The sequence below is a fragment of the Indicator indicator genome, chromosome Z, assembly GCF_027791375.1.
Source record: "Indicator indicator isolate 239-I01 chromosome Z, UM_Iind_1.1, whole genome shotgun sequence".
Lineage (NCBI taxonomy): Eukaryota > Metazoa > Chordata > Aves > Piciformes > Indicatoridae > Indicator > Indicator indicator.
Window position 1 is genome coordinate 78,824,739 of NC_072053.1, and position 14,498 is coordinate 78,839,236.

The following is a 14,498-nucleotide window of genomic DNA, read 5'->3' on the forward strand; positions in this document are numbered from 1 at the left end:
GTGTGTTCTCTCTGCTGGGAATACATATGTATGATCTGCCAGTAGCCTTCAGGCCAGACTGGAAGGCCCAATAGTTTTCAGTCAGTAACTGCAAACACATGCCAAGCTTCAAAGGGGCTTATATGTTTGGGGCCAGCAACCACAGAAATTGTCTAAGGCCAGTTATGTCAAGGACAGATTTGCAATATCTAGCAAACTTCAAGCCAGGCTGAGCAGAGAGTAGGATAAGGAGTCTGAGAGCCAGCTATTAGATCACAGGCTCAGGCCATCTAAGACCCAGTTCGGGGTGTGTGAGTGTGTAAAATCTGCCAGCAAGCCTGAGCAGCTGGCAAGAGAGGCTAGGATTGGTCTGTCCACATGTATGTGAACATGCACATGCATGCATCTCCAAAGGCACAGTCCTGCTGTGTGAGTCTGTTTGTGGCTGGCTTTTTTGGCACAGCATGTGTGCTGTGTTGTTTTGGTGTATGTTTTGGTGATAGCTGGCTGGACCTGTCATTAGCTGACTCGGCAGTCTGGCTCTAACAGACTGGCATGGGAAGAATCCCAGAGGTCCTGAGGTCCACTAGATGCAGCTTCTCTTTGACACTTTTAGTCACTTTGTTATTTAGTGATCCAGAGAGATGGGAGAAGACCAAGTGCTATTGCTTTGCTTAGCAAGCATGTATGACCCACCACAGCGAACCTAGAATAACAAAGATAAGCTGCCTTTGTGAAAAAAAATAGAAGAGACAGAAACATGTTAAGTCTGGGAAGAAAAGATAAACCTGTGCTATGTTCTTCCTGCTTTGGTCTACTAAGTAAATCTTTGTGCTGCTCAGATTAAGCCTGGCTGGCATTTGTTATTTGTCTCCTTCCAACCACGCTAGACCGCTTACAGGAAAGGACAAGAAACAAAATGAACAATTCTAAACACAGGACTCTTAGCAACACTCCTGTAAAGCTACAGTGGTTGTGAAGTTATTTGTCCCATTCACCTGTTAAATCTCCTCAAGGTTTAGCTTCCTTTTTGCTCCAATTACCAGAAACCAATATAGCTAAGGAGCTGTCAGCAAATTCATAACTAATAAAAAGATTCTCCTGAGTAGCTTATCCCAGCTGTCCTTCTTCACTAACCAATGCAAACTCACTTCTGTATGCAGAGGCTGAATGACTTCTCCCTCTTTTACCTGTGTGTTTCTTCCCCAGGTTCCTTCATCCACTCTGTGCCCAGGCATGAAGTGCCAGGAGAGCTGGAAGTCTCCTATCCTCAAGTTCAACCACAAGATGCAGGGGTTTACTCTGCCAGATATATAGGAGGAAACCTCTTTACTTCTGCTTACACAAGGCTTATTGTAAGACGTAAGTTCTTTCAATGTGTGTTGATGGTTAATTGTTTAAAGTTACAAAGAATCTGAAATTAAACTTACATTGTGCCCAAATAAGGGCCAAAATCTTTCTTGGTGTAAGCTGCCATTAAACTATGTCAGAATAAATTTTTTTCCCAAGGATATCTTTGATAAAAGTTGACACTGATAAATCAGCTGGGAGTGGAAAATAAAAACAATCAGGCCTAGGTTCAATTCATTTTAGCTGTTACCAGGGTGACTTTTGTCTCAGCATCTCAAACACCAACTAAGCATGACCAAAGAAAGTGGCACTGAGTCTCCCATGAAGATGAGATGTAGGTCTGATTATGAAATAGGAAATTTCAAATGTCTTTGTTCCCTATGGTGGGCTGTATCCAAACCCCATTTATCCCAAGGTTTATCACTTTTTGCATACACTACTAAAATTTCAGTAACTACACCAGCCTTAGTTAGCTCTTTAAGTTCACCTCCCAAAGGATGACAATACCAGTTTGCAATGCAGGCAGGTATTCTCCATTAAGTAGTCTGCTTGTCTTGTAGCTCATGCTGCTATGACCATTTTCATCAGATATAGAGAAAACCATATTCTCTTAACTTGGATACAAATTAAAAGCTGATATGTAAAAATAAAAAGCTGTTAGAATATCTTACATCATGGAGAAAATATTTCTGATGGTAAAATATATATTTTAATTGCTGACACCCTCAGGTGTCGCCCAAGAGGAGCAAATGAATGAACAAAATATGCAGAGGATTAATTTTGAGCCCTAATGAATAAGATCTAAGATCTATTCTCCTAAGATCTATTCTCCACTCTAGTGCTGCACAGCAGAAAATTTATCCATAAATTCTGTCCCCTGCCTTGAACTTCTGTCCCTTGCCCTGTCCCAGGCCTTTGACTTGCCCATCCTGCCATTGGGAAAACTCCTGGGGCATAGTCTGGGAAAGGGGTAGGGAGCACACCAACAATAAAGAGAATGGTTGATTGCTCAAACACAAGCCATGTCTTTCTTTGACTTATCCTTATAGACACAGAGTGACAATTTTTAGTAAAGATATCCATTCTGGGGGAAGGAGGAGACAAAGTGCCCTGTTGATTCACCAAATGCTTGCTGAAATCTGGAAAAGGTGATCTGTGTCTGGATTACTCAGTTTAGTAAGCCTGCCTCAGGACCCTCCAGTTTATTACCTTCTCAGCCCTAGCTTTACATGCCCTAGAGGAGGGCATGATGTGATGTCTGCCTTTCTGTGATGTAAGATTCATTGTTACAAACCAAATACTGAGAATTATTGAGTCCTCTCAGCTCTCACTGATATCAAAAGCAGCTTGAAGAATTTTGCATCTTTCAGGGATAGGTTAAGATTTGCCTGATGAAGGCATAATCTCTTTAGAGATTAAGCTCTGTTTCTATTAAATCACTATCAAAACTCTCACAGGCAGAGTCATGGTAATAGTATACTTTTAAATTATGAAGTGGGAAAGAAAATCATGACAGGCATTAAAACGATGGATTGCTCTTAGTCCATTCATTCCAGAAACAGATCATCACCTGATTTATCCTTGTTATACAGTGAAGAAAGCAAAGATCCAAGAGATCACAGAATCACAGAATATTAGGGGCTGGAAGGGACCTTAAAATATCATCTAGTCCAAACCTGCTGCCAGAGCAGGATCACCTATACCAGATCATACAGGAGTGCATCCAGGCAGGTTTTGAATATCTCCAGAGAAGGAGACTCCACAATGCCCCTGGGCAGCCTGTGCCAATGTTCTGTCACCCTCACAGTGAAAATATTTTTCCTGCTGTTTCCATGGAACTTTCTATTCCTCAACTTCCACCTATTGCCCCTTGTCCTTTCATTGGCATACCTAGCAGAGCCTGACTTCACCCTCTTGGCACTCACTCTTCACATATTTATAAAGATGAATGAAGTCACCTGTCAGTCTCCAAGTTAAAGAGCTCAGCTCCCTCAGTCTCTCCTCATAAGGAAGATGTTCCACTCCTTCTATCATTTTTTTGGCTCTGTGCTGGACTCCCTCAAGCAGTTCCCTGTCCTGCCTGAACTGAGGGGCCCAGAACCAGACACAATATTCCAGATGCAGCCTCACCAGGGCAGAGTAGAGGGGAAGGAGAACCTCTCTCGACCTACTAACCACAGCCCTTCTAATCTACCCCAGAATGGCATTGGCCTTCTTGGCCACAAGAGCACATTGCTGGCTCATGGTCATCCTTCCATCCAGTAGGACCCCCAGGTCCTTTTCCCCTTCACTGCTCTCTAACAGGTCAGTCCCCAACCTATACTGATACATGAGGTTGTTCTTTCCTAGGTGCAAGACTCTACACTTGCCTTGTTGAATTTCATTAAGTTTCTCCCTGTCCAGCTCTCCAGCCTGTCTAAGTGTTGCTGAATGGCAGCACAGCCCTCTGGTGTGTCAGCCACTCCACCCAATTTTGTGTCATCAGCAAACCTGTTGACAGAGCACTCTGTGCCCTCATCCAGGTCATTGATGAATATATTGAACAGTACTGGTCCCAGTACCAACTCTTGGAGGTCTCTTCCAACCTGGTTGATTCTCTGATTCTATGATTCTTTAGGGACTCCACTCGATACAGGCCTCCATCTGGATTCTGTCCCATTGACCACAACTCTCTGACTTCTCTCCTTCAACCACTTCACAATCCATTTCACTACCAAATCATCCAGACCATACTTCCTAAGTTCAGCTGTGGGACACATGAACCAATTTTAATGAACTTTCAAGAAAAATACTGTTACAGAAAACAATCATGACTTGCCAAATGCCAGTACAATGCCAGTGATTCCAAGCTTGGTTCTGCTGGCTTACTTATCAGTACAGCTAGCACCAGGTGAAGCCCGGGCATTTTGCAGGTTGTTCATTCCTGCTACATGAATAGAAACCTAAAACACAACATCTTTGTCAGCTTAGAAACTAAAAAAGATTATCTCTAGTTTCTCAAAAGGTGGACTTTTTCAGCTCCTTCCTTGAAGGTGATATGTAGCATTACTGCCTACTATGCAGCAGCTCTGATCCAAAAAATAGAGACACTACTACAATGAAAAAAGTGATTACTTACATTAGGTCAGTTGGCTGGCTTTTTAGGGGATCCATACAGATAATATTTTTATATTTCTTACTGATTGCCTCAATTAAAAATAAAAAATGTACTACTTGATTGATTACTGAATAAGAAGACAACAAATATGTCATTATATTTTTCCATAAAGGATGTGAAGCTCAGAAATGGGGCCCTTCCTGTAGCTCCCACTGCCCTTCCTGCACGAACAATGGCATTTGTCATGAAGATACAGGAGAATGCATCTGTCCTCCAGGTTTTATGGGAAAAACATGTGAGAAAGGTAAGCAAATATTATTTCATGGAGTGCTTACTAATTTAATCGTGGTGCAGAGGTTGGCAGATTGAGTGAAGCATCAGATAGAGTATCCTTGTGTTACTCTTTATAGCTATAGCAGTTACAGCTGGTGCTGGAGACCAGACAGTGCTGGGTGAGAAGAACCCTGAGTTACTAAAGTAGTTCTGGTAGTTGTGATTTAACTTCTCCCTCTCTTTTCCTAGTAGAAATTATATTGCTAGAGAAGATCATAGAATGGAATCATAGAATCATCCAGGTTGGAAGAGACCTCTAAAGGTCATCTAGTCCAATCCCCTCTGCAGTAAGCAGGGATGAATGTTTCCAATTCTTCCTGACCAATATGCACTTGGACAGTGTGCTAGATACTCTCCTCTAGGCTGCTTTTCCCACAAAAGGCCAGACCAGATGATATTCTGAGGTCCCTGGGCTGCTCTGACTTCCCTGAAATCAGTACCCTCAAAGCTACTGACCGTGTTAAGTGCATGGTAGCATAGGAGATCTTAAGGATGGCACTGGGAAATGAAGACCCAGATTAGAGATTCCCTGGCCACTTTTGAACAAGCTGCTAAGGTGCTCAAAGGTGATGTGTCTCTATAGGAGCATGTCAACGGTGTTTGTGCAAGTCAGTGTTTGGGACAGTTTGTTTGGATTCAGGTACAAATCACAGCATGTAGAATCACAGCAGGCATCACATCACATCTCTCCAAGCAACTTTTGGCTTCAATGTTAAATATGAATCCTAACATTCTGACTGATTTGCAATGCTGCAAATACTGGAGTGAAGCTATTAGAATAGGTGGCATGTGAACCACTCTAAGGCAGCACTGATCTTAGCACAAAAGCAAAACATTGAGCTTGGCAGTTTCATATGCACTAACTTCTGAGAAGAATATTTGGCTTTCATGCACTCTTTTCCCTTTATACTGAAAAGGCTTACCAAGAGGATTTGTTGCTGTAGCTCTGTCCCTATGTATCCAAAGCAATGGTTGTTTTGCTGATGGATCCTCACATGGGAAAAAAATATAGAGTCATAGAAGGGTTTGGGTCGGAAGGGACCTCTAAAGATCACCTAGTCCAATCCCCTCTGCAGTAAGCAGATGTATGCTCAACTAGATCAGTCTGCTCAGAGCCTTGTCAACCCTGACCTTGATTATCTACAGGGATGGGGCCTCGACCACCTCCCTGGGCAACCTGTTCCAGTGTTCCACCACCCTCGTTCCTAACATCCAATCTAAATCTCCTCTTCTCTAATTTCAAACTATTGTCCCTTGTCCTATCACTGCAGGCCTTTGCAAACATTCCCTCTGCAGATTTCTTGTAGCCCCCTTCAGGTACTGGAAGGCTGCTGTTAGGTCTTCCCAGAGCCTCTTCTCCAGGCTGAACCAGCTCTCTCAGACCGTGCTTGTAGCAGAGGTGCTCCAGCCCCTTGTTCATCTTTATAGTACTCCTCTGGACCTTCTCCATCAGGTCTATGTCCTTCCTGTGTTGAGGGCTTTAGTGCTGGACACAGTACTCCTGGTGAGGTGTCACCGGAGCAGAGTGGCAGAATCACCTCTCTCAATCTGCTGCCTTCATTTAACCACTGGTATAATTGCAGCTTAAGTTTTTATGGATTTTAATATATCTGGTATCTGAATGGTTAAAATGCCATTTTAAAATTTTAATTCATGTTTTCTGCTGTCTAAAGCTGTATTATTAGAATCATTAGCTCTTTTGTGTACTTAATGCTCTTGGTCTTATTCTTTCCCTCTCTCTTCAACAGCTTGTGGAGCCAACACATTTGGCAAAACATGTGAAGAAAGCTGTAAAGAAAACTATGGCTGCAGAAACTATATGTTCTGTCTACCAGATCCCTATGGTTGTTCCTGTGCTACAGGATGGATGGGATTGGAATGTGACAAAGGTATAGTAAAGAATATGAGGGGTGGTGGAGTCCTTAATGTGCTGCACACAGGAAATACAGAAGGGAACTAGGAGAAGACAGGACTTCTCATATTCTGTAAAAGAGTGATGACAATACTTACCTATCTCAGAGGATCATGTCAGATTCTGGACATAGTGAAGTTGGAAACTATTCAAATTACTCTGCAAAATGAGTTGACATTCTGCTGAGACATTAAAAATCCTGTATCAGCCACATTCCTACTGTATTTCTACAAGCCTGTGGTGGGTTGAAATTACCCCCAACATGAAATTGCCAGACCAGCTCAGCTGAAAGGAAATGAAGCTGTGTTTACAAGCAAAACTACAATCTAGAAGTATGGAAGGCAATGAATATGTACAAAATATACAATATACAATATTTACGTGTATTCACAATTTATAAACAGCACAAGAACTCCCCTGGACAAAACCAGGGGGCTACTAGTAGCTGCCCCCTCCATGCTCCCTTTCTCCCTGTACAGGGGACAAGAGAAAGAAGAGCAGAGAGTTGCTGTTAGTACTTAACTGCAATAAAGAACACAGCCAAGGTCAGCAAAGCCATCAGAAGCCCCAGCCAGAGCAGAGGAAGTGAAAAGAGAAAGAGTTAGTGTACAAAACTAACTTTATGTTAGATATTTGCCCAATGGGATTATTTAGACCTTATCATTATTTTCCCTTTTGCATCCAATGGTGACTTATTTACATTCAATCACTTTCTGTTCAAGACTTGTGAAAATTTCCTAGGCACAGCCTCAACCTTCCACAAAGCCAAACTGAGCAATTTGGTGCCAAACCTATATCCATTGCTCAGCAATACTGAACATAACCAGCCTTGTTAATTCCAGTTAGACTGCACCCTCTTTGGGACACAAAGCACATCTTTACAAATATGTGCCCTCCTGCTCAGTGCTGACATAACTCTGGTGAAGCCTTTGGACTCTACCACAGTGTAAGAGATAAAAAAGAGTGAAATTTGGAGAAGCTTCCACACTGGCATCTAATCTACAAATGACAGGCATGGATACAAATGTGCTCTATGTTTTTGATGTTAGTATGTTCTCAGGATGCTCTTTGGATGATTTACTGTGATGACATAGTTTCAGACTCAACTCAGCTGAGGGACTTCAATTCCACTAGAAAATGATTGCATGAGGCTGAAAACTAATTAAAGACATTTTGTAGTACTTTTTCACTAACTGAAACATGTGCACTTGCAGAATGCAAACCTGGTTTTTATGGGTCAGACTGCAAACTCAAGTGTAATTGTCACAATCGAGGGACATGCGACAGATTTAAAGGCTGCATCTGCTCCGTTGGATGGCATGGTCTCCAATGTGAAAAAGAAGGTAAAGCAAGGTAACAAGGTAGTAAGTAATGGCTTTTCCCAGTGTAACTGAAACAGATCTTCATGCTGGTACAGCATTACCACTCCAGGCTGGTGTCCTTGCTCTGTCAGTTACATTCCAGAGGCCCAAATGCTTCAGTACACCTCTGTTGCAATACTGTGGGTTTAAGCCCCTGCCCTAAATGCTGCATTCAGAGTGCTACCATTTAATGTGATCTTGCTTTCAATACAGCTTTTGAGTAAGCTTGTGGTACTTTACCACTACCTACACCTTTTCCATCTGCATATGCTGCTATACTATGTTCCTTATGATCTGAAGCTGATGACTGCAATGCAAAGACATCCCTGGAGTTTAAAACAGCGCTGTCCCTCTGAAAGTTAAGTGTGCAAAGCTGAACACATCTCATTCAGAATCTCTTCGAATTCATGCAAAGTTTGCATATTTTATAAGATGCACTCAGCATCTATCATTTCTGCTTGATAAATAAAGGGGAAAATCCACTGTTATCTTGTAAAAGCTTTCAAGCACAAAACCAAGCAAAGCTGTGATCCAGTCAGCCAAACTCTACTGTTGTGAACTGACTGCTTTTATAAGCAGACAAAATGGAGAGCAGATACTGTAGATTCAGCACAAAATCTGTGCATGATTTTGCCATAGCTAAGCCAGCTGTGCTTAGAATGTCAGCAAGAGAGAGGGGAGAGGGGAGAAGAAAGAAGACTGGACACAGGGCTTTTCCCTTCTCAGATGATATTTACACTGATATAATGGTGCTGACTTTGGTAAGCATGATCCCTGCATATACCTACAAGTGAAGTGAGAACCAGACACCTGTGATTCCTGTGCTCTTTGTACACCTTAATCTGGTTTGGTGATGCCTTGTTGAAGATCTGATGAAGACTGATCTTAAAATGCTATATATCTTCTGTAGGTTCAGCAAACCTTTCTCCTCAGATAGAAAATCTACTTGATCCTGTAGAACTTAACTCTGGTGTTGAGTTCAAGCCTTTTTGTATAGCAACTGGGATTCCACTTCCTAAATCTGAAGAATTTAAACTTTTGAAGCAAGATGGAACTGTTCTAAGGGTAGGCTCCTGGTTAATTGCCTTCTGTTATTTATGTTTATATTGACTTTGTCTGTACTCAATGCACATTATGGTTTTAAAGCATAATGTGAAATTTAGGTAGTCGGAGATACCTCGTTAAATCACGAGCCCTTATCAAATGATGGAATTGATGATTGTAGGCTTTTTCTGTTGGTATCACTAAACCCTACATGAGTTCCTAGACTGTGAGAAAGTGCCATGAGAATATTCCTGTGTTCCTTTTCAAGCCCTCTGTGTCTTCCTGTTCATCTACCGACGCTAATCTCTCACCTTAGTCATGAAGCTCATACACAAGCTTTTCAGTGCCTTTTCCACGATATGCAACACTCACACCAACATCTGTAGTCTCTGGCTCCGCACATATCAACAACGGACAAAGCTACTCTCTATGATCCAGGTTTGCTCTCCTCACTACCACTTCTCACGCAAGTCTACGCCATTCCGTCGTTCCATTGTGTAGCCATTGACCGACAGCTCCTCATGACCATGTCACACAAGACGACACCCGCCGAGCTATACGAAACGTTCACTCTCTCACGAGCCTCACAAGTCTGGGGACACCAAAACACTCATGGTAACTCCCACTCGTACAGACTCTTGTTAACCATTCCCCTCTACTACCTTTTTCATACTAGCAGATGTTATCTAAACTTAGCGCTCTCCATACAACAAATGCGGCGCGAGAGTGCCCCTAGCTGATTGAGCTGAGTACGCTGCTACTCCCCTAGTCCAAGTACTACTAACCGTATGTGGGCTGTGCGATAAACATATAGCACTAGAGTCTACTCCACACCATACATTTCAATCCCCACGCGCCACAACAGATCACATCACAGATCACACCTTCACTCCCAAAATCACAGACAGCAATTACCCTGCGAGACACCAGGCGCTCACGGACATGGCGAGTACAAAGCGCGAGAGAACACAGAGACACAGCAACTTACCCTATTTGTGAGAACATATCTGACTCAATCATATCTGGTTAGTTGTCTTCTAACGCACTCTGCTCTAACACACATTCAGCAACCTGGGGAGATACACATGAGTCAGAGTACAGAATATCCACTAGCAAAAATCTGCTAACATGGTTAGGGACATGGATAATCATCTCTCAAGTTCACTCGATCGCTGACATATTACTTGCGTTGTACTACAAGCCGGTGCGTACTCCGTCGGATATGGGCCGGCGCGCCGAGGAGACGACGGGGATTATGGATTAAACTCACATCATAGGGCATTCGCTTAAGTGTATCGAAGGAGCACGGAAGACAAGAGTGATACTAAAGGACACTATTGTGTAGATCGTAATAAACAGCTGAAGTAGGAGCATACTAGCTTAACAATAGACAATAAATACATCGACTCAGTAGTGACAGTCTGGCAGTAACGCAGGTGTCTTTTCAGGGTTGACAATTCTAGACATGGGAGCAGTCACCAATGTGTGATATGAGTCTTTCTTATGCCGGGACTCACAGGAGAACTGAGACTGAGCAAGCTAAATACACAGGCATTTGGAATTAAGTTTGAGATAGGGTAGAGTGGTGGTGAAGTTAAAGGAGAAGAAGAAGTAGATAGTATGATAAGGATTTTCTTTTAAAGAAAAGAAGAATGGTGAAAGGAATGTGTGGGTTTGGAAATTGTTGGAAAAGAAATGTAAGGGGAGGAGAATAATTTATTGAATTAGAAAATGAAGGCAATTTGATGTTGTGTAATTGGGGTAGGTGTTGTATTTGGTTGGTGGGGTTGTAGGATGAGGAGATGGAAGAGGATATGGGAGGACAATGGAGAATGTATGGGTATGTTGGGGAGATGTTGAGAATGATTTGAGAGAGTTGGTATAAGGGGGAGGGGTAAGGGGGGATATTTAGAAGAGTATTAATATTTTTTTTAGGGTGATGGAAATGGGTATGAAGGGGTTGGGGAAGATTATGGGTTGTTGGAAAGGGAGGGTAATTTAGGATGTGATGATGTTTGTGTTGGTGGGGAGGAGATGGGTAATAGATGTGTTTGTCGCTATATGTAAACATAAAAAATGAATCTTTTATGGCTGACCACATGACTCTTTGTATATGACCATGTAGCATGTTAATGTGGATGTGGTACACCAAGATCATCCAAAAGTGTATATTCAGTTTTCAGCTGAACCACAGGGTTCCCATTTCCTTTCTTAAGATGAACAGTACTGAAGTGCTAGGCTCAGCTGCTGAAAATGTCCATGTAAGGAGTTAGATATCTAGTTCCTGACACAGTCTGTTGTGGGTCCACAGTCGAACAGTCAAAATCTTCTCCACGGACACCTATGGAAGGGTGGGTGGATGATAATGCAGAAGAATAGAGGTTTGCAATGGCAAGGACCTGCAGGAGGATGAGCCTGAGGTGCCCTTGCAGAACCACTTGACCAGTCTTCAGTCAGAAGAGGAAAGATTAGAGGAGATGCAAATTGAGCCTGACAAATTTGGTGGCCATCTATGATGTAGTTTTAGCATTGGTGGATAAGGGAAGAACTACTGATGTTGTGAGAAGCATTCAACACTGTCTCACATGGCATCCTTGTCCCTAAATTGGAGAGGCATGGATTTAATGGATGAACCATTCAGTGGATAAGGAATTGGATGGATAGTCATGCTCAAAGAGTTGTGGTCAATAGCTTGATGTCCAAGTGGAGACCTGTAGCAAGTGGTGACCTTCAGAGGTCAGTATTAGGACTGGTGCTGTTTAACATCTTGATTGGCAACATGGACAGTAGTGGGCTTGAGGCAAGTTTTCTGATAATACCAAGCTATGTGTCATGGTCAACACACTGGAGGGAAGGGATGCCATCCAGAGTGATCATGACAGGCTGGAGAAGTGGAATCATGCTGACCCCACAAAGTGCAATGAGGCCAAGTGCAAGGTCCTGCACCTGGATCTGGGTGATACCAAGCACAAATACGGGCTGTGTGATGAGTGGACTGAGAACAGGTTGGATAGGGCTTGGAGAAACCTGGTCTAGTGGATGGGATACTATGATTCTATGAACTAGCAGGTCTTCAAAAGTAGTGTGCAGTATGGAGATGTCCTGGAGGATCTGCATTCTTCCTTCATGTCTATTGTGCCCTCTGGTGAGACAAATATCTTTCCTAAATATTTATCAGGAATGGTAAGATCAAAACGAAGCCTGCTTGTGAGTTAGATGACTTCTTCCAGCCCTGTTTTAACATTTTATGCAAGGCCGAAAATGTTATAGGAAACATTACATGAACTTTGACAAGCAACAAACAACTGTTACTAATTCAAGATAACTCAAGATTTGCACACACAATACACACTGCCTAAGCAACCTATCCTGTTCTATCCTGAAGGAAGGGCAGATGGAAACATCCTTTGGACTGGGCTGGAGTCCAACTTAAAAATAAGTATTTTGTACTTCTAAATAGTTTATCGTAGTGAATCAGGAACAAAAGAATAAAATTATATTACTTTCCACGTAAACACTGGTTTGGGAATATTTTCCAAACCTTTTCATCCTTAAAACTTTTCAGCATGGGCTGTAGTTTTACTTTCTCCTTTTGTTGTCAGTAAAAGGCACAACTAAAAGACTTGACAATCTGGAACCAAAAACAGAATATCAGTTCTGTGTCCAGCTGAGTCGGCAAGGGGAAGGTGGGGAAGGCCATCCTGGGCCACAGGCTAGCTTCACAACAGCTGCACTTGGTAAGTTATCATCTTGGCTTTTCACAAAAGGACTGTTTCAGCTGATTTTCTCTGTGGTTTGTTCCCTGATCTCTCACATTCATTTGAGAAAAGAAGGCTGGACCTGAAAACTATATAGAGTCCTTCCACATAACCTCATTCAAAGAAAACCAGCCCAACAAAAAACAACCAACAACCAAACACAAAACCAAAACCAAAAGAGAGGTGGAGAAAGTCAGGAAAAGGCAAAACTATTATTTTCCCTCATTTAGAGATGGAGAACCTTGGAAAGGAAAATTTACATATTTTGGCTGTCTGAGTAGCAGAGCTGGAGGTACAAATCACCTCTTTTGCACATCAGTCCTTCCTCCTAATACCAGATCAGCCATTCCTCTTAGCATCAGATCAATTTACAACTGAAGATATCTGAGCAAGCAGAGTAGGTTTTAGTCCCCTGAGGACAGATACAGCTCAAACTGAACACAGGCATAGTTATTAAGCAGGGGTTGCACCACAGACTAACAAGACAACAGAGCTGGCTTCTCATGCATCTGCAGCTCAGTGAAGAGATCTTTTTGTTGACAAAACAGCTGTTGATAAGATACTTTGAGACTATTGACACTTCTTAGATGTAATTTGTGCTATATTGGGTGGGATGCCAAGGAGAATTATTTTCTGACATTCCAAGTTAGGGCATGTAGTTGGGAATAAGTGCTACTCCTATTTTAGATTGCATGCCAGACATGAAGTGTTGTTTCCTGTCTCACTGTGGCTTTTCCAAGGTCTTCCTCCACCAGAAGGTCTCACTCTCTTTCCAAAAAGTATGACATCACTGAATTTGTCCTGGCATCCTTTAACACTGAGGACAGAGGATGACATTCGTGTTGAAGTGGAAAGGAAAAGTGTGAATGACAACGGAGAGAGCAGTGTTATCACTCAAGTGCCAGGAAATATGTCCACCCTGATCATTAAAGATCTTGAGCCTAGACAGCAATACATGTGCAGGGTACGGGTGAACACCAGGTCCCAAGGAGAATGGAGCAACTATCTCTATGCATGGACTTTCAGTGACAGTAAGTAACTGATTCACATCCTTCTGTTTAATCCCTCCTCTTTTCCCCAGTGATCAAACTGATTGTCACTTAACGACTATGTTAATTGTAATCCTTTGTTCTGTTATTACTCAGTTCCTGATGATCATTTGTGGTTGATTTACTATTATAAAGATAGCTCAGTGTCCAAAGAAATTCTTATGCTGGAAATTATCAGCATAAGAATAATCAGGAACTAATAATGAATTTTAAAGGAGGAGGGGGAATAAATCGTGATTTCAGTGCATTTCATGCTTCTAACACATGTAGCATTTATTGTTCCTCATAATGATGAACCCACAGAGTTCACTAGTCCAAGCTCTTTTGTTACTCAAAACCCCTGCAATTCAGCTATGTCAATACAGAAACAGCAGTTAAAGAAGGAAGAAAAGTTATCATGCAAGGTAAAACCCCTAGTCAAAGAGTGGTTAGGTTGCTACACTGAACACCACTGCCTGCCCTTGCTTTTCCTGAGTGAGTAGGTCCTTTCATAATGCCCTACCTGAACAAAGCACCTCCTGAAGAGATGCTGATCTGAATGGCTGATGTGTGTCCACATCACACGGTGAACAGGTGGCCTCTTCCTCCTTACAAGTAGTGTGAGGAAGCCCTCAC

At 42.3% G+C, this 14,498-nt stretch overlaps 1 protein-coding gene across 1 annotated transcript in view; it reads left to right on the forward strand.

Moving 5' to 3' along the window:
- Positions 1-14,498, forward strand: part of TEK (TEK receptor tyrosine kinase) — a 52,237-nt gene that overhangs the window by 20,380 nt on the left and 17,359 nt on the right. The window contains exons 4-11 of the mRNA XM_054397633.1: positions 1,189-1,341; positions 4,599-4,730; positions 6,508-6,648; positions 7,886-8,014; positions 8,943-9,097; positions 9,463-9,691; positions 12,679-12,813; positions 13,575-13,865. Of these exons, the coding sequence (XP_054253608.1) occupies positions 1,189-1,341; positions 4,599-4,730; positions 6,508-6,648; positions 7,886-8,014; positions 8,943-9,097; positions 9,463-9,691; positions 12,679-12,813; positions 13,575-13,865 (1,365 nt within the window). The remainder of the gene's footprint in view (positions 1-1,188; positions 1,342-4,598; positions 4,731-6,507; positions 6,649-7,885; positions 8,015-8,942; positions 9,098-9,462; positions 9,692-12,678; positions 12,814-13,574; positions 13,866-14,498) is intronic.